This window comes from Naegleria lovaniensis (assembly GCF_003324165.1).
Source record: "Naegleria lovaniensis strain ATCC 30569 chromosome Unknown tig042, whole genome shotgun sequence".
In the NCBI taxonomy this organism is placed as follows: Eukaryota; Heterolobosea; class Eutetramitea; order Acrasida; family Naegleriidae; genus Naegleria; species Naegleria lovaniensis.
The window spans coordinates 20,677-47,004 of NW_025407863.1; the positions used below are offsets into that span (position 1 = coordinate 20,677).

At 34.8% G+C, this 26,328-nt stretch overlaps 12 protein-coding genes across 12 annotated transcripts; 6 read left to right on the forward strand and 6 right to left on the reverse strand.

The window, feature by feature from the left end:
- Positions 1–204: 204 nt before the first annotated feature.
- On the forward strand, positions 205–1,492 carry C9374_010224 (uncharacterized protein; the record flags this gene model as incomplete). The annotated part of the gene is made up of 2 exons (XM_044685745.1): positions 205–603; positions 680–1,492. 2 exons carry the CDS (start codon positions 205–207, stop codon positions 1,490–1,492), a joined length of 1,212 nt encoding a protein of 403 aa, XP_044544024.1.
- A 101-nt stretch (positions 1,493–1,593) lies between these two features.
- C9374_010225 (uncharacterized protein) lies at positions 1,594–4,734 on the forward strand (the record flags this gene model as incomplete). The annotated part of the gene is made up of 4 exons (XM_044685746.1): positions 1,594–1,707; positions 1,878–2,055; positions 2,295–3,796; positions 3,946–4,734. The coding sequence occupies 4 exons, from the start codon at positions 1,594–1,596 to the stop codon at positions 4,732–4,734; spliced, it is 2,583 nt and encodes an 860-aa protein (XP_044544025.1).
- Positions 4,735–5,252: 518 nt separating this feature from the next.
- C9374_010226 (uncharacterized protein) lies at positions 5,253–6,787 on the forward strand (the record flags this gene model as incomplete). Its single annotated transcript, XM_044685747.1, has 3 exons — positions 5,253–5,437; positions 5,498–6,573; positions 6,639–6,787. The coding sequence occupies 3 exons, from the start codon at positions 5,253–5,255 to the stop codon at positions 6,785–6,787; spliced, it is 1,410 nt and encodes a 469-aa protein (XP_044544026.1).
- A 174-nt stretch (positions 6,788–6,961) lies between these two features.
- Positions 6,962–8,698, reverse strand: C9374_010227 (uncharacterized protein; the record flags this gene model as incomplete). The annotated part of the gene is made up of 1 exon (XM_044685748.1): positions 6,962–8,698. The coding sequence occupies one exon, from the start codon at positions 8,696–8,698 to the stop codon at positions 6,962–6,964; it is 1,737 nt and encodes a 578-aa protein (XP_044544027.1).
- A 411-nt stretch (positions 8,699–9,109) lies between these two features.
- C9374_010228 (uncharacterized protein) lies at positions 9,110–10,210 on the forward strand (the record flags this gene model as incomplete). Its single annotated transcript, XM_044685749.1, has 3 exons — positions 9,110–9,118; positions 9,180–9,434; positions 9,500–10,210. The coding sequence occupies 3 exons, from the start codon at positions 9,110–9,112 to the stop codon at positions 10,208–10,210; spliced, it is 975 nt and encodes a 324-aa protein (XP_044544028.1).
- A 59-nt stretch (positions 10,211–10,269) lies between these two features.
- Positions 10,270–11,416, reverse strand: C9374_010229 (uncharacterized protein; the record flags this gene model as incomplete). Its single annotated transcript, XM_044685750.1, has 3 exons — positions 10,270–11,036; positions 11,101–11,270; positions 11,325–11,416. The coding sequence occupies 3 exons, from the start codon at positions 11,414–11,416 to the stop codon at positions 10,270–10,272; spliced, it is 1,029 nt and encodes a 342-aa protein (XP_044544029.1).
- Positions 11,417–11,462: 46 nt separating this feature from the next.
- On the reverse strand, positions 11,463–13,150 carry C9374_010230 (uncharacterized protein; the record flags this gene model as incomplete). The annotated part of the gene is made up of 2 exons (XM_044685752.1): positions 11,463–12,766; positions 12,832–13,150. The coding sequence occupies 2 exons, from the start codon at positions 13,148–13,150 to the stop codon at positions 11,463–11,465; spliced, it is 1,623 nt and encodes a 540-aa protein (XP_044544030.1).
- A 178-nt stretch (positions 13,151–13,328) lies between these two features.
- On the reverse strand, positions 13,329–14,987 carry C9374_010231 (uncharacterized protein; the record flags this gene model as incomplete). Its single annotated transcript, XM_044685753.1, has 1 exon — positions 13,329–14,987. One exon carries the CDS (start codon positions 14,985–14,987, stop codon positions 13,329–13,331), a length of 1,659 nt encoding a protein of 552 aa, XP_044544031.1.
- Positions 14,988–15,431: 444 nt separating this feature from the next.
- Positions 15,432–18,279, reverse strand: C9374_010232 (uncharacterized protein; the record flags this gene model as incomplete). The annotated part of the gene is made up of 4 exons (XM_044685754.1): positions 15,432–16,034; positions 16,101–16,280; positions 16,547–16,938; positions 17,073–18,279. 4 exons carry the CDS (start codon positions 18,277–18,279, stop codon positions 15,432–15,434), a joined length of 2,382 nt encoding a protein of 793 aa, XP_044544032.1.
- A 116-nt stretch (positions 18,280–18,395) lies between these two features.
- C9374_010233 (uncharacterized protein) lies at positions 18,396–22,226 on the reverse strand (the record flags this gene model as incomplete). Its single annotated transcript, XM_044685755.1, has 4 exons — positions 18,396–20,114; positions 20,237–20,982; positions 21,216–21,383; positions 21,740–22,226. The coding sequence occupies 4 exons, from the start codon at positions 22,224–22,226 to the stop codon at positions 18,396–18,398; spliced, it is 3,120 nt and encodes a 1,039-aa protein (XP_044544033.1).
- A 73-nt stretch (positions 22,227–22,299) lies between these two features.
- Positions 22,300–24,648, forward strand: C9374_010234 (uncharacterized protein; the record flags this gene model as incomplete). Its single annotated transcript, XM_044685756.1, has 3 exons — positions 22,300–23,061; positions 23,112–23,771; positions 23,884–24,648. The coding sequence occupies 3 exons, from the start codon at positions 22,300–22,302 to the stop codon at positions 24,646–24,648; spliced, it is 2,187 nt and encodes a 728-aa protein (XP_044544034.1).
- A 191-nt stretch (positions 24,649–24,839) lies between these two features.
- On the forward strand, positions 24,840–26,328 carry C9374_010235 (uncharacterized protein; the record flags this gene model as incomplete). The annotated part of the gene is made up of 3 exons (XM_044685757.1): positions 24,840–24,957; positions 25,092–25,763; positions 25,811–26,328. 3 exons carry the CDS (start codon positions 24,840–24,842, stop codon positions 26,326–26,328), a joined length of 1,308 nt encoding a protein of 435 aa, XP_044544035.1.

Below are 26,328 nucleotides of genomic sequence, written 5' to 3' on the forward strand. Positions count from 1 at the left end.
GCGTCAATCGCTGGAGATGGTGTATGATTTTTTTTAGAATGTTGCAAAGTGCCAATCGAATTCACATTCTCTTTCGAACCAGATGATTTTCAGCAAGCCAAGTAGAAAGTCTCATACTCGTCCCAAGCACCACACTCTAACGTTACCTGCCCTCGCAAAGGAAACCTCTTTTGAACTCGAACCCAAAACCAACATCTCAAAAAAATGAAAAAAACAGCTCTCGCTTCTCAAAAGTTGTTTGGGAATTGTTCTTTGGTTGCAACAACAAAACCATCATCAACCTACTCCTTCTTGTCTCAACATCATTACAGAACAGAAACAAGTGCATGGTTTTCTCAGTGCATCACTCTTCAGAGAAAACCTGTTCGGGTCATTGTTTCAAATTCCAACGATCCCTATTTCAATTTAGCCACCGAAGATTATTTGTTTGTTGATGAGGCGAGTAAACAAGTTGAAACGTTGTTTTTGTGGAGAAATGATAGGACTGTGGTGATTGGAAAACATCAAAATCCCTATAAAGAATGTAATATTTCAAAGATGAACCTAGATGGAGTCAATCTAGTTCGACGACGATCGGGTGGTGGAGCAGTTTATCAAGATTTAGTAAGTATTAATTGAGGACTAGATAATAAAATAGATCCACTCTCAATGAACCATTCGATTTTATCACTTTTAATAGGGAAATAGTATTTTTACTTTTATTTCTCCAAAAGAAGATTATTCAAAAGAATTAAATTTTCAAATTTTGATGGACGCACTTAAACATAGTTTCAACATTCAAAGTGAACTCAGTGGAAGAAATGATTTAATTTTGTCTGAGTGCAAAAGAAAAATTAGTGGATCTGCGTTCAAGCAAGGAAAAGATGTTTGTGTACATCATGGTACCATGTTACTCAATCTTGACGTGAACGCATTACAAAATTATTTAACTCCACACAAACTAAAGTTATTGAGTAAGGGAGTAGCTAGCGTTGCAAGTAGAGTTTGCAATTTAACAACAATTTCTTCAAACATTTCTCACGAATCTCTTAATACATCAATCATTCGTGAATTTTGTAAGAGGCATGATTTTGATCGCCAAGTTGAAGTAGAGGCCATTGATCATAGCTCTTTTGCAAGTAACAATGGATGGAAAGATTTTTACAAACAATTAAGCGATCCAGAATGGAATTATGGTATGACACCAGATTTTACATACAATATCGAAACCAAATTTGATTGGGGACTTGTTGATCTTCATATTGATTACAAATCAGGGAAAATTTCGTCTGTAAAAATGTTCAGCGATTCTCTCTTTCCAGTACTTGTGGAATCCGTTGAGGACGGTCTCGTTTCACAAGAATTTTCAATGAATGGAATCAAGTTATTCGAGTCGTGGATGCTGGATGTGAAAATACCTTCTCTTCCTAACATTGATGACGCATCCAAGCAATTATTACAAACGTACACCACCCAACTTTGTGCATGGATGTGTATTGCTCTATTTCAATAAGATCTCCTGCCATCTCTGTTGAATTGGCGTTTGAATAAAGCGAAAAATTGGCTGTCACTTGTCCAAGCATCATAAAAAAATTTCTCTTCTTCACCATCATCATGAGTGTATTGCCCCAACCCGCTGTAGAATCCAAGCACCACAAGAGTGGTCAACGGCTCAATATCATGAAAGAAATCCTCGACACCGAGAAGAATTATTTAACGGAATTAGAGGTTTGTATGACCAATATTGCGCATTCCTTAAATATACAATAATAACACATTGGAAAAATTAACATTCTTTTTACACTGGTCATGATTGATCAACAATGGTTCAAACATTTATATACTGAACTGTGAATTGAAATTCGAAACGCCATAAAATCAACTCTAATATAATATAGCTATTAGAAGAATATTATGCTAAACCTCTTAAAGAGTTAATTGGTAAACAGAAATTCATCACTCAACCACTGTACAACAAGATATTCAAAGGAGATTTGGTCATTATTAGAAAAACAAATTCGGAATTGTACAATGAATTAATAGAAAATTTTGAAATTGAGAGAGCCAACAAAGTGCGTATGTATCAAGTCTAACGTCTGTATTCAATGGTCATTTCTAATATCACTACTACTACTACTACTAACGACTATACTACTATTCCATCATGGTGGTTGGATAAATGTGTGGATCCTATCATTGCTATTACTATTACTATTACTCTCGTACAATGACTTGTATCCCATGTGAAATGTTCATCACCACTCCGACGACTTACAACTTTCACTCCACACAACTTTCACATTCTGAATGAATAGCTAACAAAACATTTGGACAAATATTCCTTCAATACGCTCCCTTCATTAAGGGATACACTCGATATTTTAATGAATTTGACAATATCAATGCTACTCTCGAAGATATTCGTAAAAACAACAAACCTCTCCAATTATGGTTAGATACACAAAGAAAAGAAGCTCAAAACAAACCATTAGGAGGACTTTTAATCACTCCAGTTCAACGTGTTCCTCGATATAAATTATTATTAACAGAATTAGTGAAATATACTTCTCCTTATCATAAGGATTATCCCATGCTCACCAATGCACTTACTCAAATTTCAGAAGTTGCTACAGAATTGAATACGAAAATGCGTGAAAGTCAAAATCGATCTAGAATGTATGCCATTGATTTATATCTCAAAGGAAGAGAAAAATTAATTGAAATGGAACCAAACAAACAAATTGTTCAACCTGGTAGACTCTATTCACAAGAAATTCCTCTTCATGCTGTGTATAGTAAGAAATTTAATGTGAATATTAGTCATGCTGTTTTGATCTTATTTAACAACATGTTTATTTTGTGTAAGAATTTGGAACCTGAGAAATCCACAACGTTGGAAGAGTATGACGGAAGAACCATTTTTAATTATGAAATTTTTGAATTTGTTTTTGAGCCAGTCCTGTGCGACGCTCGATTGGTAGAGAAACAACCCGATCAATATCCATTCCCTTGGATTATAGACATTCCATCCGAAGAAGAAAATAGAATTGAGGAAGTAGTGAATGAGAGTGGAAATAATACTCCAACGTCGTTATCGGGTAGCAACAATACACCACCGCCACCACCCCTCTCAGTGCAGCAGACCAATCGATCGTATAGTGTTGCTGCTTCTACTACTGCTTCTACTACTACTGCTTCTACTACAGCACCTAATACCACTATTGGTCATGATAGTACAGAGAAAAAGACGACCAAACACAACATGAATGATTTATACATTTTCAAAAAACCCTTATTTCAATTAGTTTCACAACATGATGTCTATACGTTACAATTTAACTCAGTCTCAGAGAAACTTGATGGTTTGAGAGCAGTGTATGACATTATTGATGAACAATTCAAAGATTGTAAATCTAAAGAAAAAGACCAAAAGAGATGTCCTTTCTTGAGTTATGAAAAAGAAAGAATTCAACTCTACTCTGAAAAGAAGGTTTCATTACCAAAAGAATTGAATGATGGAGACACTGCCAATCAATTATTTTCCACATGGAACTATCTCACACAGAAAGATTTTCCAAAAATTAAATCCAAAAAGAAAATCGAAGAATTATTGTCCATTGTGAATGATAAGATCTGTGAAGAATACAAACAAAAATTGAATTTTATTCAAACAGTTGAAGAGCAGGCATTAGGTGCATATTATGCCATTGCTGATTGTGTAGATGCAGACAAATCTCTATTTCAATTAGATTTTCATGTCGGAGATATATTTATACTTTGGCAAAAAGTGAAAAATGGAAAGAAATGGCTACTCGTGGTAAGTAGAAGTAGTAGTAGAAGTATTAGTAGTAGTGATCATGAACATGTTAACAACCATATTGTTGTTGAACACACATTTTCACATGTACATTCATATTCTGTAATGTATGGATATATATATATACATATACACATTCATGACAACAGCAAAAATCAGGATTGAACTTTAGTCCCATGCGTAAAATTCAACTTCTCGATGAGCTCTTACCCAATAACTTGAAAGATATGAAATCAGTGATGAGAAAACAGCAATTGGCAAAAAAGAAGAAACCAAAAACACCTAAACAAATTATTTCCATCTCAGATCACTATTGTAAAATAGAAAAAGAATTAGAAGCAGACAAAATGCTCGAAGAAATTGCACTCGAGTTGAACTTTTTATCTCTTCTCAATTCTGACACCAACTTGTCAAATTTAGAGAATTCTGGAGGAAAGAAAACATCTGAGAAGGATCGTGCAGAATTCAAAAACCAAATTAGAAAGTCTGTAAGCCCTGCACTCATTGGAGCCAATAAGGACGAATACAAACAACATGCAGATACTCTCTTTTACAAACATATATTCAATGTGAGTCAAGAAAAAGGCCAAGTAGGACTAGTTCCCACAAAAGCACTTGTTGAGCTTCCTAATCAGACGTTTAAAACTTTATTAACACTCATGGAGAAGAGAGATTCCATTGAGAATAGAAAAGTGAGAAACTTTTCAGTCATCAAAAAGGCACAACCTCAAATCTCCAACTCGTCGTCTGAAAGGTTAGGAACATCATCAAGTAATACGAGTAGCACCACGACCCCACCCACTCCGCAGGATCAACCCAACACTTCTTCCAGTAATAATAATAATAGTACTACTACTACTACTGGTGCACTGACATCCTCTTCGGAACCAGCAGCTCAAGACAAGAAGAGTAAATTATTTGGCATATTCAAAAAGTAATAACCTCCTCTGATCAATAAAGATGAGTATAACTTCAACCTCTCAAAGAACAAAATAGAGGGTTACAAAACATCCAAAATATATAAGTTAGAAGTACTGTCAATGGCGCTACAATGCAAATACAGCTACAGCAGCATACACCCACAACCGTTTCTAACGGGTTTCTCCTGAAGGAGTATCTAAGGAAGCCCATGAAGCTTTGTTCTTCCTTTCTTCTCTTACAAAAGGCGCAGTGAGTAGCCTTGAAGTTTGGTCCAGCGTACTGTCGTTTTAAGAACCTGGCCCAAAGAATATCAAGATTTGAGATGCTGTTCCAACATCTATTAACGGAAGACAATGAAACTAGAGTGGTTCTGTCCACGTACGAGAATATTTGAATCAAAATTTCTTCTGGAAGAACGCAGACGCTTGGACCGCAGTTTTTGAATTCAACAACTTGGGGGGCAAGGCTCATTTGTTTTTTAAGTTTTTGGGAAAAGCAAGTCTGTGCAGCATACCAGAAAATTCAGGAAGAAAAAATGTCTGAAAAACAAACCGGGTCATCATCATCGACGGCTCATCCACAAACCATCGCCTGCACACAAAGCGGCAACATGTGCACGGAGGAAGAAGAAGAAAAGAGGTTGCAACACTACTTTCAGAAATTTTACAAGACAGATAAACGACATCGAATTGATTTACAGTGGTTTGGGCATCCGATTAGGTATGTACGCAAAGCTATCGTGCCATTTCATCAACATGTACAATCATCATGACGATACAGCAATGACATGAACCGTCCGGTGTTAGTTGATATTCTGGTCTCTAGCAGAAAATTAAAAAACGAAGAAACATCACCAACGGAAGTACTTTTTAAAACTCATTCTTATGAAATCAAATTGATTCCAAACGAACATTTCTTTGAATGGAACGGAGGAAGAAAAAGTGGCTACACTGTCGAACTGAAATTATTCAAAAAAGTTGTGAACACAAGAAAGAAGAAAGATGAGGACTCTCAAGACTCTTTCGCAGAACACACTGATTGTGGAGTTCCTCTTATTAGTTACACTTTTACAGAAGATGTTTTCTCTAACACATGGATTTTAAATCTAATATGGCCTGACGAGAAAACAAAGATCTCATTTAGGGGTGATTTTTTCTTTTCTGTTTCTGTATTCAGAAAGGTTGATGCTGATACATCAAGAAGAATATTCACACGAGTTTCAAGTAGATTTAAGATTGTATCTAAACCTGGTGTGTACTTAAATAAGAAGAGAAAAAAGAACGTTGATGAAGAAGAAGATGTAGAAGGAGACTCGGAGCTCTTCAAAAAGTTACCGCCACCATCACATTTTATCCCAACAAATCCTTCAACTACCTTATTTGCGAACAATTCTATGGTCAATTTATTGCCAAACATGGACATATCTCACAACTCATCCCTTGTAAATCAATACTATCAACAGGTAGTGTTCGAACATGTGGCACAATCCAACCAGCATCCAATAATTTCATTCTTCCCACCACCACCAGCATCAGCTTCAAATAGTGCTGCTCTTCCATTTCCACCAAAATCATCAACACAAACAAATCAATTTTTTGGCGAGCAACAGCAAAATGTTATGCAACCTCCTAAATTTTCACTGGAGAAGACTCAAGATTTATTTTCATTCACACAAGCATCTCAATTAGCTGCTTCACAACACACCAGTACACTACTACCATCACTCTCAGATCTAGGTAATTTGACAACACCAATGAAAACCGAGCAAGAAGAGAATCCTTTTTCTCCAATCACACCCAGCACTCCAATCACTCCATTAGGTATCTTTGGAACTCATCAACCAACACCACAAAAAGGTAAGCTTTACTGCAACATATTCTTACTCAATTTTATTATGAATTCTTATTGATCTCGTCCACAGGTGTTCTAAGCCTTAATTTTTCACAAGAGGTTCCAACAAGCAACACTCAAGATCCTTGGAGTTTCTTCAATTCTCAAGAAGAGATCATGCAAGACTCAAAAAAGGATGACTTTTATTACAAAATGTTAGCCGACGAAAAACGTGTATAAATTATAATATTAACTTATTTGATCTGTTGATTGTAGGAAACAAACTCTTTATTTTGTGCGAAAATGACCTTGGCCAAGCATACTTGCTGCTTTTTGGTCTCATTAGTAAGGAATTTCTCAAAATTGTGGCAAAATTGATTTCAAAATTGTTGTGTCGTGGCGTGACAAAATAATTCACATGGTTGATGTGAATAGTGTTGTGTTGTCAGAATGCTCCTCAGGTTGAGTAAACTCATTTTCCAAAGTTGGTGGAGTTAGGTTAGCTAATTGTAAGTCTGGAACTGAATTACTAATAAGGCTACTACTGCCAAAGGAATAACCATCACAGGATGATGTTGATATTCGAGCAGGATCTCTTTCCAAGCGTTGTTCATCCAATACGTTTCCACTACTGAGCCTTGTTTTTCCAAGGTCAGTTCTATCATGCTGAGATCTTGGAGCACTATTATATTTCAAATATTTAACTTCTCTCCATTGTATGTACTCCTTTGTTTGAATGAATCTCGAGAATGCATCAAATAAATTGGTACACACATCTCTTTTGAGAAAGTCTACAAGAGTCAATGTGGACTCAACATCAATTTTCTTGGAGTGTCTTTCTTTTTCAACGAGTTGTCTTGCATGATGAGATACGTTCACTTCTAATTCGCTGTCCATACTCAAAAACTTTTCATGAATGGATTTGATATGTTTCACTCTCGATGTGGATGATAAATTGGGAATTTTATGCTCCAACCATTCCAATTCTTTGAATAGCTCTATATTTTCACTACACATTTGTTTGGAACAAAATTCATAAAAAAGTTCCAAACCAATGGGATCTCTCAACAATTGAATGACTTGTTGAGCATTGATGGATGGATATAAGGTTGAGAAGAGTGTAGTAGTACTCTCCTCGTCAGTGAGTCCTGTCTGGTATAGAGAAGGTGATGAAAATGATGATGAGAGAGAAGAAGTCGTTGTAGTTGCAGTTGTAGTAGTAGTAGTAGTAGTAGTAGTTCTCACACCATTAGTTTCAGTGTTATTGCTGGGTTGAGAGGATGACCTTTTCGATCTTCTCTTGAGTGCCAACAGTCCCGATAAATAACCAGGTCTATGAACCGATGGAGAAAGTGATTTAATTTTACCATCCAAGTGTGTTGTTTGAGAAGAACTTGCATTATTGGGAATCATGAGTAAGCCTGGTTGGGTGCTACCACTTCCGCTACTACTTCCACTACTGGCTGCTGAGAAAGAAGGAGAAATGATTGGAGAGTGATGATGATGGTGTTGACTTTGGGGTCGATGTTTGTTGTTGTTATTCTTTTGTTTGTTGGGAGAAGAGGGTTCACTCTTACTTCCTTTTGGTATATTGCCAAGTGGTTGTTGTTGATGAAGAATGGTCATGGCATTGGTGGAGTGTCTTCGTGAGGTAGCAGTTGCAGAAGAGGAATCATGATTGTCGATGGTAATTTTCATGGACATTGGAGGAGGTCTTCTGTCCACCACTCGATCACGACGTGAATGCTGGCCCGATGATTGAATTCTGTCGTGATGATGATCCTCTTCTCGATAATAGAATTGAGCCTCTGAAGAAGTGGTAGTAGGTGGCGACTTTGAGGAAGAGGACGTTCTAGTGAATAATGAAATGGTGAATCGTTTCTTTTCACCATTGCTGCTGTTATTTGTGTTATTGGAATGAAGCAGTAAGCCAACGGATGCTCTGTTTTTTGCACTTTCTTGGTTGGTTCTTTTCTTGTGCCTTGACAATGAAGAAGTCTCTGATTGTTGTGACGTGGTGGTGGTGTTGAGTTTGTTGGAAGTGGTGATCGTCGCTCGCTCTTCATTCATCACAATATCATCATTACCACTCATACCCCCATGATAGAGCATTTCTCGCTTTCGGGCAAGAGAGGATTGATTCACTCCCATGATCAAAGATTGTAATGCACTGAGAGAGTGTGTTCTCTTCAAACAATAAACTCTCTAAATCGATTGATATTGTTTTTAACAACAACCGACTCTTGGTGTATCCATGTTAATGTCACTTGCGAAAAGCTTTTCGTTGCGGCGTGTGGATAATTTGACATTCAACATTTGAATACCACATTTGAAGTAACTGCGAAACTGTTGTGCGAAAAATCAATTTACAGAAACCATCTCGAATTCAATTCAAATATAGCTCTGTCAAGATTGAAAATATAGTCTATATATTAAGGTCATGCTTACAGAACCCAGGAAAGAGAGAAAATACAATGCAAACTCAATTGAAGAAGAACATGGAATCAGAGTGCACATTGTAAACTTCATGGAGGTTTTCATTTTAATGATCACAAAAAAAAAATGTCGAATGTAAGTCTCACTCGTCATCGTCATGACCTTTCATTTTTTTCAAAATGAAAATATTCAAAAGAATGATCAAGAGGATATGCTAGATATTTATGATGATGTTCTGAGTGCTCCTATAACAGCATCAGCCATCACAAGTACTTCTTCCGATGCACAACTGTCATCCAATAATAACATTAAACTAACAACATCTGTGGTTGGCAATTTTGATGGAGGATTTGATCAAATCAATAGTCAAATTAATGACAAACTCAATGATTCAACGTATGAGGATGACTCTCATGCAACACCTTCAATTAAAATTAATAATTTACAATGGGTGAGTTGAACACAAAATGTTGTTAACAATAATCATTGATTATTTGGAATATTTAATACTCATAGTGGACAACTGATGTGTTTATGGAAAATATTCTCCAAAAATTTGGTGCGATTAAAACACTGAAATTTGAAGAAGAAAAAAACAATGGTAAAAGTAAAGGAGTTTTGAATTGTGAGTTTGAAGATAAATTTCAAGCAATGAAAGCTAAAGAAACTCTTAATGGAATGAACATTCATGACAATATAATTCAAGTTGAATATATTTCAAAAATTCCAACGTCACGGTATTCTGTAAATACTCAACAACAAAATAGAAGACAAGATTACAACAGTGGAGACATGAATGATGGGGATGATCATGAATTTTCTGGAACATCTTCACATACAAGTTCAATTGGAAGCAATGTTAGCAATCAACAACAAGCATCTCAACAGGATTACTATTCGGGCAGAGGATCTTCATCAGATACATATGATGACCGACAAAGTGGCAACAAAGGATACTATGGTGGAGGAGGTCAGAGCGGAAGTAGTCGATCGAGCATGAGCGGTGATCGGTCTTCATATCGAGGAGGTGACACTAATCGAGGAAGTGGCGATTATTACAGGTCCTCGTCATCGTCATCGAGCTACAACGCAGACAAGAAGAGAGATCGTAAGAATTATGAAACCAACACAGGAGATGGTGGTAGACGAGATCGATCATCGTACGATTCTCATAGCTCTCGCTCCCAAAAATCGCCAAGAAGATATGGAAAATCTCAGTACTACTGAAACATGCATCATTATTGAAATACAGAACTAGGATCTTAAGCATCTTTAGAACAATTAATTTAATCATTTCTCTTTCTTTTTCCAACACCTTCATCCACTGTCTGTGTAGGATCGAATGAGTCATCAGACCGTTTCTTGAGTTTAAGTTTTCTTCTGATTTTCTGAGCAGATGATGATGGATTAGTTTTCGAGTTTTGTTTTGCAACGTTACTTGTTTTTGAGTGTTGTTGGGAAGAAGGTGGGTTGGGCTGAATAGTGGCCATCTTATTTCGCAAATGTAGTTGGATGCTTGCTAAAGGGTTTGACTGAAACACGGGATGATTGACAACATTTGTAAATTGTTGAATTTCGCTTTTCATATTCTTATTCTTCTTTTTGATAACATTTGTCGTTGTTTTCTGTTGTGGTTGAGGTTGCTTTTTACTGTCTGTGGTCTCCTCTGCTAATAATTTACTGATAGGTTCAAAATTAAATGTCACTGACTCCTTATTCTTATTGGATGATTTATTCTTTTTTTTATCATCCTTTGACTTGACTTCATTGATTTTTTCAACCAACTTCATCCTCCGATCTCTCTTTTCTTGTTTTTTAAGAGTCTTTCGTTTTCTTCTAGATAGACCTCGTTCAAATTCTAACCGATCTGTTGCAGTAATTTCTTCATCATTAGAAGCTGCAGCAGAATTTGGATGTAAAGAAGCAGAATGATTATCGGACTTGTCCTCAACTTTTTCCACGAGAGTTGTATGCGATGCATCACCACTTTCTGCAACAAAACGTCTTCTTTTGAGTGTTGGTTGTTTCACGACCAGTTGTTGTTGAGAGGAATCTGTCATCATCGAGTCGGCGTTTTTCGTCGTCATTTTTTTTCTTGAAGAAATTTCACAACAAACCAATCGCACGCAAATCATCATCATCGGGAGAAAAGAGTGATTTCTTTTTCCATTTCTCTCTCAATGTCATATTCTCAGAAAGTTTTAAATTGTGGTTATATTGAAATTTAGGAACGTGAGGAATTTTAAATTTACGTAACAAGAAATAAAACAAAAATTCTCCAGTTCGGCTAGTAGAATGTTACATGATACAATCATGATTCAAAGACTTGTCACAAACCTACTAAATGAACCAACCCCATACTAAGGTGTTAAAGACAAATTTCGGAACGTCCAGTGTTGAAGATGAAGCATCCCTTGCAACCAGTGATGACATTTTTTAAAGAACGGATGACCAAGGTTCTACAAAGTTTGGCCAAAGACTATTGTGCTATGGTAACATTGTAAGAAGGTTTTAGCCATGTCTGCGTTGAATCGTACGAGCCTGGACCCAAATTTTGGTTGTTACTATTTTCTAAAAGCGGAGCAGAGTGTCCCAATGACTTGGCAATATTAATTCCTTTTGGTTTTTGATTAGCCATTCCAGGTGGTAAATAATTTGGACCAAGCAAGGTAGCTTTGTCGAGTATCTTCGTGTCTCTAAATCTCTTGCTAGATGAGGAAAATCCGTGTGTTTTCGGATCAGAAATATTAAAGCTCTTCTTTGACCAGTTTTCTGAGGTGTGATACTGTCCTACTGAAGGAAATACGTCTTTGTCTGGCTTCTTTTCTGAATGCATCGTGCGTTTAGTTCTCGATTGAAAAACAAAGGATCTTTGATCTGGTTTCCTTATATCATATTGAGAAATGTCACTGGGATTATAGGAACCTGGTGGAGGTGCTGAAGGCTTTGTTTCTCGATATGTGAATCGAGCTGTCGTGCTTCCAAAAACTCCATAACTCCCTTTTGTTTTCCTTGAAAGCTCAGATAGAAGGCTATTTGAATCGTGACTGATGTATGAACCAGGGCCCAGCTCAGTAGTGTCTGATCTGTAAATAAATCTTTCAGATTTGGAATTAAAGGCTCCATGAACTTTTGCAACATCTTGATTCGTGGGTAGGTCATTTATATCTTTTTTAAAGTATTCACCAGGACCTGGAGTATTCATGAACGATGTTGAGATTGATGCATCCAAGGGTCTTGAGGTTGTACTTCCAAAAGGCAACTGTTTTTTCTTCTCCTTCATATATTTAGGTTCTTTGGTTTCATACGATCCAGGACCCAGATTTGTTGACTTTAACTTGTCGGGTGGAATCAAAGACGATCGTTTCGTTTTTGAGTTGAAAACAGAGACATAATTTCGAAGATCGGCATGTGAAGATGAATGACCTTGATCAGAATATGTTCCAGGTCCTGGTGTGTCTTGTAGTTTGAATAGGTGTCTTTTTGTGTTGCTACTGAATATTCCTTGGTTTTTAAGACTCTTAGAATTAGTTGTGTTTTCGTCAGAAAAGTATGCCCCTGGCCCGATGGAATCATCTTGTGTTCCTTTGTACCCCCGAACAGGTGAGGATTGTCTTATTAATTCGCCATTGGGGCCTTCCTCATATCCATGAGATTGAGAATTGGCTGGAATGGATGGAGCTGTTGAAAGATGACGAGGAGAGCTCGTTCGCTTATTCTTAGGTGAGCCAGTTTTTCGTTTTAAATATTGTTCTGTGTCATGGTTAAAGTAAGATCCTGGTCCTTAATATTTTAAAAGGGAAATGATCCTTCTTAAAATCATCACCACATGCCGGGATAACACTTACCTGGTAATTCTTGGCTTTGAATAAGTGAGGACTGATTAAATCTTGATGTTGCTGACTTGAAAACGCTTGAAGCGTCTTTTTTATAAGGCTCATAAGGTGACTCTAGTGGTTTATGATAGGAACCTGGGCCTGGTGTTTGGAATTTTTCTGTAGAAGTAATTGTTTTTCTCTTTTCTGTTGATGAGAAAGGTGCCGATGCATATCGGGGAGTGCGTCCAATGGGATCATGAGATAGATAGCAGCCCGGCCCAATATTTTCTCCCGTTGTTGTTGGATTGGTTATTGATATTTCTCGTATGGATCGGGAAACCCATGCCATTTTGCTTTGCTGATGATAATTACCAAGAATGAGTCAATGATGAGTTAATCTCATAGACTGGATCGTGCGATGAAATTGTTTTTTTTAATTTTTCAAATTCAAAAACTGTTGGTTTGAGCGGCTGAAATTTACGAGAGACATGCTCGTTCATCATGAAATCATCATCCCCAAGAGAAGCTCAATGAATCGCTGAGTAAACTTCAGCCAAGGCGTAACTTTGGATTTGATCTTCCCCAAAGAATGGAGCAATCAATTGTTTCATACATTCGTCCTCTGGTAAATCATTCATTCTCTTGTCTCCATAAATAAACAAATGTTTGACTGAGTGATTTTTGGGAACTCGATCGGACAATACGCCTTGTTGTTGTTGTTCTAAAACATCTAACAGAGACATATTTCGAGTCTCTTTTGCAGTGGTGTTATTGTTTCCGTAGTGATGAATGGAAATCAAATGTTCAATACACAAATACTCTAAATTTAGGGAATGACAAAGAGAATGGAAAAATCTTCCATTGAGTAAGGTATGACCCCTAATGTCCAGAAATTCCAAGTTACGAAATTCTTTCAACATGAACGATACATCATCATCTTTCAACATGAATGTTTCAAAATTTGCATGTAAAATTAATGTGTTCAAATTTTGTGATAAATATTTCATACTCTCTACAATATTCATGTCATGCATTCCAATACAATCAATCATCTCTAAATATTGCAATGAAGAAGGAAATAGAATATTCTTTGGTAATGTACATTGGACGAGTTGGCAAGTATGAAGAGAATGATACGATGGAGAATTACATAAAAGAGACCTTGGAGATGCTGTACTGTAATACAACCTATCAGAGTGAGCAGTCACAGTGTCCTTCAAATTCATGTAATGACCATGGTTATTATTAAGATGACACTCATGAATGGTGTCATGTATAGTCTCTTGATTGTTGTAAATCTGACTGTTCACACTTGCGAAACATTCAACAAGGGTTTGATGCTCTTTCACTCGTTTCAATGAAAGATATTGTAATTGTGTAAATGGAGGTGAGACAACATCTACACGTGTTGATGCTGCATTGAATTCTTCTTGTGAAGTAGATAACTCCTCACTTTCAATGATTAACTTTTTCAATGAACGATATACTTTTCCTCGAATGATATGAAATAAATAATTATCAAATGAATTGCAATACAAGGATAATACTTCTAAGCGAGGTGTCAATATTAATAAGCTTGATAAATCATAGGCATCTGAAAGGTATAGTTTGTGAATGGTCAATTGAATTAAATTTTCATAGCAAATGACGGGCACTAACTTTGTTTTTTGAAGGAGTGAATCATAAAAGATTTGATTCACATCCACACCATTTAAACGAATATTCAAACATTTCCATAGAGTACCAAATTTGTGAATCATTCGATCGAGAGTAGATTGCATACGTGACATGAGATCATTGTAATCATCCTTATTGTTGTAATCATGATGATGGTGATGTATATTGTCAAGATGATTCTCTGTCAGTCTTTTTCTCTTGGCATTCGCAAAATTATCAAATTGAGTACAATAGATATCCAAAGGATTCGTAATGGTCACATTGGACCATAATACTTGGGATCCTAAATTGGTAAATTCACACACAGTTGAATCATCATCATTGCTTGAAGAAGAACTTGGAGCAGTATTATTGATAATACCATCAAATAACCGACACACACAAGCGAGGCTCCCAAGTTGAAATAAATTGATGAATGAAAAGATTAATGCAAGGGATTCCGATGGCAGGTCAATTAGTGAATGGCGATGACGGGTGGATTGATCGTTCATCATCATAGACTCTGCCATGTTTTGGGAACACGTGACTCACAGACCGAAATATTTTTTCCTCTCTCTATCCAGCAAAAAGTGGAACAAATTTGTTTATCAATGAATACTTTAAATAATTGTATTGGTCTCACTGGTGATTGAAGATTTCAAGTAATCTACTTTGTGTCTCTTGCATTGCTTGTTTCAAATCTCCATGTTGTACTAACAAGTTAGTGATTTTGATTAATTCATCACTGTTGTTGTTATACATGAATGGAAGTGTTTGCTCATAACGCTGTTGTTGAGTCCAATTTTCAATGGGCTCTGAATTCAAGTCAAAAATCCTTCCCATCGCACATTGCAATAAAATGTAACCAATGCTTTTAGCATTCATGGATTTCATGGAACAAGTGTCTGACTGGCTTGGAGAAATTAAAGTACGTTCCCAACATGTGGTTCCATTCTCTTGACGATGTTTTAGATTCAATAAAACCTTATTGAGGGCATCTTGATATGGACTTGTTGTTGTCGATGATGAAATGAAGTAGAATGATTCCTCTTCTTGGCCATTCTAGTAGTCTTCTTATGATTGTTATTCGTTGTTGTTGTTGTTGTTGTTGTACTCTCTAAATTCTCAATATTTTCAATATATTCAATACCTGAAAGGACAATATCCATCATCATGGAATTCTCACTTGTGATGAAATCAGTACTGCCAATAGTAGTAGTATTACACCTTGTTGTTGAATTCATTATTGTTGAATTCCATGAATGATTTTCATGTACAAGTAATACATGATCGAGTGTGAGTTGAGTATGAATGTATTGTCGATCATGCAAATATTGAACTGCTTGCATGATTTTAAAGATTAAATTCAATAATTCATATTCTGAAAAGAGATAGATATTCAGAGTACTGGAGGTGTGGTTCAATAACAATGTTCGAAGTGAAATTGGATAATATTTCGTTACAATACAATAGTAATGTGTGTTGTTGTTAGAAATATTTCTACATCCAATCGTACCCATAAATTCTTCTAATTTTTGGACAAGATATTTGTGTTGGAATAGAGAGAATTTAGAAGACTGTGTGTCGTGATGGATGTTATAGATGGTTGTTATGATTGCAATGAAATGTAGTATGGAACATACCATTTCTGTAAATTCTTTCAAGTTTGAATATTTTCTGACATGATAGATTTCACCTAGATGAGGTTCTACTAAATCCATGACTGTGATTAATTGGTTATCATGATTGGTATGATGATCATCAGAATGACAAATTTTAAATCTTGTACCTCTACTATCATTCATGTATTGTTCATGATATTTCTATAAAAATTTAATATTAAAAGATTGATATAAAAGATAATACACATGATAATACACATAATATCACACATGATAATACACATGATATCACACATGATAATACACATGATAATACACATAATATCACACATGATAATACACATGATATCACACATGATAATACACATAATATCACACACAATATCACAGTTATAGAATTCATTCATGAATATGGACATGAATATCAGTCATGTACAAACGTGAACACAACGTGAACACAAACTTACTTTCAAATAATCTCTAATCATTTCTTGTCTCTTCATGATTGAAAATGATGACATGAAATATGTATTTCCTCCTCTTCTATGTTTTGGTAATTTCACTAATAATTTATCATACCGTCGCACACATTCTTGTATGGCATTGGAATGGTAATGTTGATTGCTATTAAATACATTCAAAATATCCACAACGACATCAATACTAGGTCTAGCATTGGGATGTAATCTCAACATGCTCAATACCAATCGAATGATAAAATCATGAATCTTGTTCTTTTTCAATTTGGAATAAATAATGTAATGAGTTTCTGCTTCATTGGTTTTGATGGCTTCATTGATGAGAAATTTCGTGTGTTGAACCAAATGACTCGTTGTATTAGAAGAAGAATTTGTTGCTGCTGTTGTTGTGGTTGTGGTTGATGAAGAAGAGATGTTTGTTGTGTGGTGGTGGTGTTTGTGGTGGTGGTGGTTGTTGGCATTGTCATCGTCGTGGTAGTATTGGTAGTGGTACCAATAGTAATCGGATTCTTACCATGACTATGAACACTACTATTATTATTATTTCCACTACTATTACTTCCACTATTACTACTACTGCTATTGGGATGACGACTTGATGCAACAACAACACGTTGAGAATATTCTCTAGGATGACTCGTCATGATATCATTCGATCGATTCACTTTCATTTCAATTTGAATATCCAATGTTAGTAATTCAAATAATACACATCCCAATGAGAATATATCTGAACTCTGATCGACTTTAAATTCACCTGTAACTGCTTCAGGTGAAATAGTAATTGGAGTTCCTTTCATGTAACTCATTTCAATATCATGGACTGGTTTCAATAATCCAAAATCGCTAATGACTACTCGCATTGTATTGAAATGATTCGATGACATGGAAGACAATGATGAAAGGGACCATTCATGACTCAAATGACCACTCATACTGTAACGAATAGGATGACTAGACTTGTCACTAGTAGTAGTATTAGTAGTATTAGTAGTATTACTAGTAGTTGTAGTAGTAGCAGTAGTTGTTGTAGCGGTCGTTGCTGTTGAATTCAAGGAAGGCAATTCAATTAAAATATTCTCTGTTTTTAAATCTCTAAAAATCAAATGATTCATGTGAATTTTCTGTAGACCTAAACTAATTTGGAGTGCAACACTTGTCCAATTTGGTAAATATTTCAAATTGAGTTTCTTACAATCTAATATTCTTTGATGAAGAGTTGATTTGTAGAAGGGCATGACAATACAACATGAATATTCATCCTCTCCTTTCTGTTCAATAAATGTATCTAAATATGGAATGATATTGGGATGAGATAATTGTCTCACTTGTTCCAAGTGCCATTTGAATTCTTCTAATTTGATTCGATCAAACGTTTCTGATAATTTCTTAATAGCAACATGTCCACCATTACCATATATCATCATATTCATACTCGTTGGTCTTGAATGATTCATAGTACTATTATTACTGCCTCTACTACTACTACCTCTACTATTATTATTACTACTACTACCTCTACTACTATTATTATTACTACCTCTACTTAAAGAATCCATCATCATCATCATGGGATAACTCACACCACCACCACCACCACCACTACTCATCATCACAGGCACACATTGAAAGACAGTTCCTTCACTTCCTGATGCCAATCTCTTCAATACCATATATTGACCATTACACAGAGTATGAGCACAGACTTCACGTGCCCACATGGGTTCAGGTTGTAATACATTTAAAATTAAATATTTCAATAAAATAGAAATTTGATTTCCTTTCGTGAATTCAGGTAAATGTCCAATAATTTGTTTACCAATGAACCACATTTGTTTCATGGTATAGAGAATGAGTCGAAATTCTTTAGACCTCCACTCACTATATTTGGTTTCTTTTTGGTCGAGGATGATGTTTTGTTAAATTCTAAATGTTCACGAAGATGATCACGAATAGCATTCATTGAAGTTTGAAATGCAATCAATTCATCTTTGGATATTTTAGCATCAGGTGTTTTCACTCGATCACTTTTCAATAATAATTTGATCGCTGCTAATATTCCACACACAAACACAAAAGTGAATGGTTCGACAGGTTTTTGAGAAAGATACGAATAATACTTGTCATTGATCATTGCAATCGATCCAAATTCATGACAATCATCGACACACTGGTCTCCAACAGCAGATCCAAATCCCAATAATCGACCATCATTCTTTGCTATTTTCTTTCTTCCAAATGTGGCAGGTGGTGGTAATTGTTTACGATCGACCAATCCAAAGGCATCAATGACCATTTTATGAAGTTCATCATAATTAGAGGGAACTGTTGAGAAGAAAGTGTTGGTAGTAGTAGTACTTGTAGTACTGGTAGTAGTAGTGTTGGTAGTAGTATTCATATTCATCTTATTCCTTGTATGCAACAACTGAAGAGTCATGTTCGTTGAGTTGGCCATTACCGAAGAAGGTGAACATGGAATGTTGCCACCACCACCATATTGATCATGTCGATCTTCATTCACACTCTGCAAGATGGTATCTTGTAAATTCTGAATAAATGCTTCTATAGCTACTGTAATATTCTTTTCAAAACAAATCATTAAGGTAAATATTAATTCATTGATCGTGGTTGCATTTTGAAAGAATTTCTTAATATGAATATAATGTACATAGAATTGATGATGTGAAGAAATTAAATTGGAATGATGAGTAGTGAGAAATTCTTTGAGTCGTTGTTTCACTCCACGTAAGAAGGAATCCTCTTGTAATGAACTAGTATTACTAATAGTATTACTACTAGTATTGGATGTTGTTGCTATTGCTGCTGACACAAAGGTATATTTATCAATCCATAATTGTTGTAATTGAATTTGTTGTGCATTGTAAGCATCTGAAGAACTTGCTTTAAAATAAGATTCAAAATGTTTCAAATCATAATCTCCTAAAATCATTTGATATAAAGAGAGTGAATTAAAAAAATCAAGTAATTTCTTGTAGGTAATTTCAGAGAGTTTTGAAGTAGATTTTGAAGAATGAATAATACTACTCTTTTTGGAGTGTGAATGTTGATTCACTTGTGTTACATTGGGAGGAGTAGAATTTGAAGTGATAGATGTAGTAGAAGCATTTGAAGTCATACCAATAGTAGTAGAAGTAGAATTGAAAGTAGTAGAAGTAATTGAATTTGAAGAATTAAAACTAGTTGAATTCGTAGAAATTGAACTCTTGTGATTCACTAATGATCCATGATGATCATTGGAACAACAACTATCAACAAGACTCTTTTTCACACTACTAGCAATAGAATGAGAAACAAAATAAGGATCCAACAATTGAGCCTTACTGAATATATCCATTGGATAAATGGCACTTTTCAATACGGTTATAATTTTTCCATCAATTAAAAAATCAAAATGATCCATTCGATAGAAAAATTCATTATAATATTGAGAGACATATCGAGAAACAATACTTCCATTTCTTTTCATAATTTTACCTCGATCTGCAATAAATAAATCATTATGAAGTAATTCAGTCACATAGTGTGTGAGAAGTATCTTGACAGGTGGTGATGATATTGTTGGTATTGTTGGTATGATGATATTGATGATGTTGGCATTGTTGTGGTTGTTCGTACAGCAGCTGACCTGAATGATGAATTTGTTGATTGTAAATTTACAAATTCTCCACTACAATATACAGTTCCACAATTGGTGAGAAAATAACAATTTCGATCTGAACATTCAATATCAATGATTTGAAGAGATTGATTTTGAAAATAATCTTGTCTTGTCAATGTATCTATGAATTCTGAATGGTTAGAGTCATTTGAGTTAGCAATATTATTAGCTATTATTCCAAATTTACCACATGTATTTTCTCCATACACATAGATATTACCTAAATTAGTTAAAATCATCAAGCTTCTTCCATGACATGATATTTTGATAACAAATTCTCTTGGTAGTGTTGTACATGTTCCAAAATGAATGGGTAGCATTTGATCATCAATGAAACTAGTATGATTATTGTGATGATTAGTATTCGTTGCATTGTGATGATTATTATTTGTTGCATTGTGATGATTATTATTAGTTGTATCATGATGACTTGATAATTGTTCACTTCCTGGAAAGGTAATGGGTCGAGTATTATTCGTGATGACACATGGTTGATCTTCTTGCATTCCATGTGATTCTATCATCATGGATCGTGTGACTTGTTTGATTCTTCCACAAATCATCAATTCAAAATCTTTGGTAATCATGACAAGATAGTCTTGTGTGTGTGATGAAATGTTTTGAATATTTGTAAAGATGAGAGTTGGAGAGGAAAAGACATGATGATGATTGATTGTATGATTTGCATTGCAATGATAATCTGAAGTGTAATAATCAATTCCACATGCATAGACATTTCCATTTTCTGTTGAAATATAATAATAAATATATAACCATTGTTCATTGTCATGTTCAATCAGATATTAATATGTGTAAGAATGGAATGAAACAATTATTGAATGAAACAACAACAACATAACGAAATACAACAACAACAACAAATGAAACACAACAACAAATGAAATACAACAACAAAATGTAACAACAAACAATCAATAACCCATTACTACTACTACTACTCCCGAGTCACACACCTACCTGTTAAAAACACAGTACTCCCGATGAGTATGGAAATCTTTTTAATCTTTTCATGATGACTTGTAAAGGATGGTATTAGTGTTGGTATTTGTGTGAGTGGTTGGTTGTGACCTAGTCCTAATTGATAATTGGAATTATCACTTCCTGCCACCCATATCGAGTCATCCTCTACAATGTCGTGGGGTATGTATATGTGTAGATTGTATATTCATGTAGTGATGTATATGTTTACATACATGTAGATGTAGTATATAGATGTAGTATATAGATGTAGTATATAGATGTAGTATATAGATGCAGTAAAAAGATGTAGTATATAGATGCAGTTAAATTGAATAGTGTTGTTGTTGTTGTGAAATATTGAATAATATTATTGTGAAATATTAAATTGTTGTGAAATATATTGTGAGATATGAATAATATTATTGTGAAATATTAAATTATTGTGAGATATTATTGAATGTTGTGAAAATGAAATTCATGAGAGAATGAAATTCAATGATGGTGATATTAAAATCACTTACCCATGACAATAAAAGTAGATTCATTCTCTGAGAAGATACATTTAATTCTCGAAACATCCATCACATCTCTAAATTCATTTTTCACACCAATTAACAATAATTGATGATCATCATCATATTGATCATCCATCATCGTCATGGCATCATCCACAGTGTCATCACCTCCATCTCCACCATCATCATCATTATAAAGAATGTAATCATCATATTCATGATCATCCATAGGAACTAGAAATTGTTCATGACGTGAAGAGTGACTTGAATTTTGCATCTTCATATCGGATTGATTGGAAGGTAATGTGACGACCAATGTTGAAGATCCATTCAATTTACTGAGATGATTGATTTTATAGAATAAATATTTGAGAGGAGGTGATGATGAAGGTTGTTGTTGAGATGATGCTTTTTGGAATGACATTATGGTTGTTGTCAAAGAAGTGGAATTCGAGGAGGAAACCAATCTGGTTGATCCGTGTCGATCCCTCATTTTTTCAATGCGAGGTTCCATATCTCAAAGCCTTGCATTTCTAATTTTTCAAAAAAATTCATGTTGTTCCAGCATGTCTTCAACCTTCCTCTCCTACTGCAACAACAATGAAGAGGTCATTGTCATTAGCGACGAAGAAGAGAATAAGGTTGAAGGTCTTTTGAACGAAATTCAGGGTCATCATCATGGTGAAGGACATACAAACAGACAACATGATGATGAAGAAGAACAAGGCTCGAGTGATGATGAGGCTCAAAAAACTTCTTCTTCAGATGATGATAACGACGACAATGATGATCACGTTCAAGTCATCCATTCCATGATTCATTCTCATACAGGTGGTGATGAAAATGATGAAACATTTCTCTTACATCAATTTGTAATTCGGAATGAACAAGACCATTCATTGGTTGCACTGAACGATCTTTTGCAAGACAATGATTCTAAAGAAATTCGGAAAACCCATTCCATCGTTTATGGACGTGTCATACAAGTAAAGAATGAATTACCATCTCATATTTGTATCGACATGGACACATTGGATGGAATTGATGCATTGGATGAATGGATTTCAGAAAAAACAGAACCAGCAAACGCTTCAGAAAAAATTGGATATTTATTGGATGTTCGAGTGGAATATGAACTTTGCACTCGACCGATTCTGATATTCACCATCGATAGAAGCAATGGTTCGATTGAATGTGAATGTCTTGACCCATCCGATGAATATATTGAAATGTATGAAAAGGTGTATCAAAGATCATGTATTTGTCATTGTCTTATAGAAAGTATCAGCACTTATCCTTTAGGAACTTATTCAAAAATCATGAGTGCAGTAGGTATTAACAATTTCATAATTAGTGGAAACAACAATTATCATGAAAGGCAAAAGAATTTTCTCAATCTTTAGGTGTTACCATCACTAATAGCATTTTACTCAGTCACTTCTCATTTATTGTGAATCAATTTTATAGATTGAATGATCCACTCATTCTCAATAGCAAATTTATGATTGAATTAACAAGTCTCAAACTTAAAGGAGATTCCATTGAAGATGATCATCTCAGTAGCGACAATGATGAGTTGTATGAAGAAGAGAATCAAACATTCAAAAAACCTTTAACATTGAATACAAAGAAACGAAAACAATATTCCAACGTTACTAGGAAACATTTCAAAAGAAAAAAACAATTGACAAACTCTTCTCCAAATAGCAATGACACTCAATTCTCTCTTTCATATCTCTATGATTCATCTCAAAACAATATTATTGGATTTGAAATTAATGGTCAAACCATACTAGAAGGAGAATCCATCTATATTTTACCTCATGAACATTTATTTCCTAATTTTATGAGAGGAAATATTGATAAGAGTTATCCCTATCTCATTTATAGAGTTGAATTTAAGGGTTTAGAAAAATCAATCTATGGTAGGAGACTCTATCGACACTATGACATGGCGTTTATGTGTTTGGGAAGTGATAAGAATATTCTCACACATGATGTACATGAATTGATGATTTCTAGTGAGAATGTTATTGAGGTTTGTATCTTGTTCGTCCTCCTCGTGAAGAGTATATCCATTACACTCAATGTGATCGTTTTATAATATCCATTACACTCAATTTGATCATGGATCGTTTTATGTGATCTAGTTACCCATCCAGAACTATTTCATTCGTAAATGTTTTGTATTTTACTTGACCAGTGCTGAAGAATTTGTAGAAATTTCTAATGACATTCGTGAACGTAGGGATGTATTCTATTGTATTAGTTCTGTTACTATATCCAATTCATTTAAATCCTATCAACTATCACCTATTGATCAATTATATATTACAAGAATGTTTGAATTAATCGATCGATATGCTGAATATCTCTATGAAAATTTAATCATTGAATTAGGATGTAAAAAACCACTCAAAGGAATGGATGTCTTTTCAGGATGTGGAGGACTCTCTTATGGATTACATAAGGCTGGTATTCAAATATGTTATGCTGTTGATAGTTCCATAGATGCAATTAATAATTATCAATTGAATTTTAAATCATCCAACACATTTCAAAAAAACGCATCTAAATTCTTACGCAAAATTAAGATGATTAACAAATTGAGAGAAATTTGTGGAATGAACTATGAAATGACAAGTGATGATACACTGCATCCTACAAATGGAACAACCTCATCTAGGGATATTCACAATACTATCAATAGTGATACTTATGCCAATAATAGCATTACGAATAATCAAAAATCTTCTTCTACCATTTTAAAAATTAAGAAATTTAGAGTTCATCATGACCGAATGGAATTTAAAGTCATTTGGGATAACACCATTTTGAAAAACAAGCAATGGATTTATTTTTCTCAATTACAACAACAAGCCCCAACTATAAGATGTTACTTTCAAAATTTCTAGAGAAGGTATAGTAGTAGTATAGATTCATTTGAAAAAATTTGTTGCAACAATTCATGTACATATTCTATAATTGAACAACTTAGAAATACCATGACTATCCTTATCAAAATGAAATTGATGTACTCGTTGGTGGTCCTCCTTGTCAAGGTTTTTCTCTTCTCAATCGAAAGAAAGATAACACAACGTCCATCATGTCTCAAGAAAAGAACAAACAAATTCTAACCTTTATTAATTTTGTAGATTATTTTAAACCTAAATATGTATTAATGGAGAATGTTACTGGAATGTTAATGAACAGTGATGTATTTGGTAAGTTTATTATTTGTTGTTCCATCATTTAAATTTATTGTTCCATCATTTAAATTTATTGTTCCATCATTTCATTGCATTTTTCAAAATTTTATTTCAAACACTGCTTGAAAACTTTGAATATACACACACAGATGTTCCAAAATTCATCATTTCTAAATTCAAAGACATTGGCTATGATATTCGAATATCCGTATTCAATGCCATTCACTTTGGAATCCCTCAATCTAGGTCTAGATTATTCTTTTTGGGTCAAAGAACATCAACGACGAATCTAAACACTCATTGCACGATACAATTTCCAATTCCAACTCATGCTGGAAGGGTGAACTCTTCCGTACCTAATGTTTTTAAAAGTTTATTATATTCGTATCCTAATGCTATTCAAAGTGGTTCAATGCCACCTGTAAATTTAAGAGACTACATTTGTGATTTGAAACCATTGGAAGAAAATGATTCTCATCCACGAAATGTGAATTCTGATCATCATTCAAAAGATGTGAATCATTCCTATCCAAGAGAGGCTCTCACGGTGTATCAAAAAATTGCCCGAAGAGGATGTGATCGTTTAACGAATATGGAGTACAGAGAATACAACAATTCATTTCTTACAAAATCAGTGATTCGTTGCTTACCAAGACGGTCTGGGGCTACCATTGAAGATTTGGAATTTGATTCATTAAGGATTGCAATTTCAAAAAAACAAAAATCAAAGAAATCCTTCAAACGGTTGGAATGGTCGAAACCAAGCTCTTGCATCGTGTCGAATATGAGTGTCACGCATTTTGAATTTATTCATCCTACAGGTAGGTTTTAATGTCTAAAAAAATCTAACCTCTAGACATACCAAAAGAAAATCGAATTTTAAGCATTCGAGAGTGTGCGCGAATTCAAGGTTTTCCAGATACTTTTGAATTTGTGGATGATCAGGGTCCTTTGTGTCGCTCCCAAAAATTAAAAGAAAAGTATACACAAATTGGGAATGCTGTTCCTGTCGTTTTTGGATTTCAATTTGGAATTGAAATTAGAAAAGCGTTTATCAAGAGCACACAACCGAATGACCATTCGATGGTACAACATCACATATCAATCATTTCTGAACAATTAGAACGAATACTGAAGGAATCGAGCGAAAACGCTAATAGGACAATTGCTGAGTGGTCAGAGCAAGACTTTGAGATATCCAACGACTTGCGAGAAGGTACTACTTTGGAATTTCGAAAGGCAGAAAAGGAATTCCACAACAGTGATGAGTTTGTTTCTCAATTTCTAAATGTGCAACTCGAGCAACCCTCCTCCAGCCTGTCTATGGATGAAGATTCAGATGATCACATGGTTGAAAACGACTTTGAAGGATCTCCATTGGTTTGA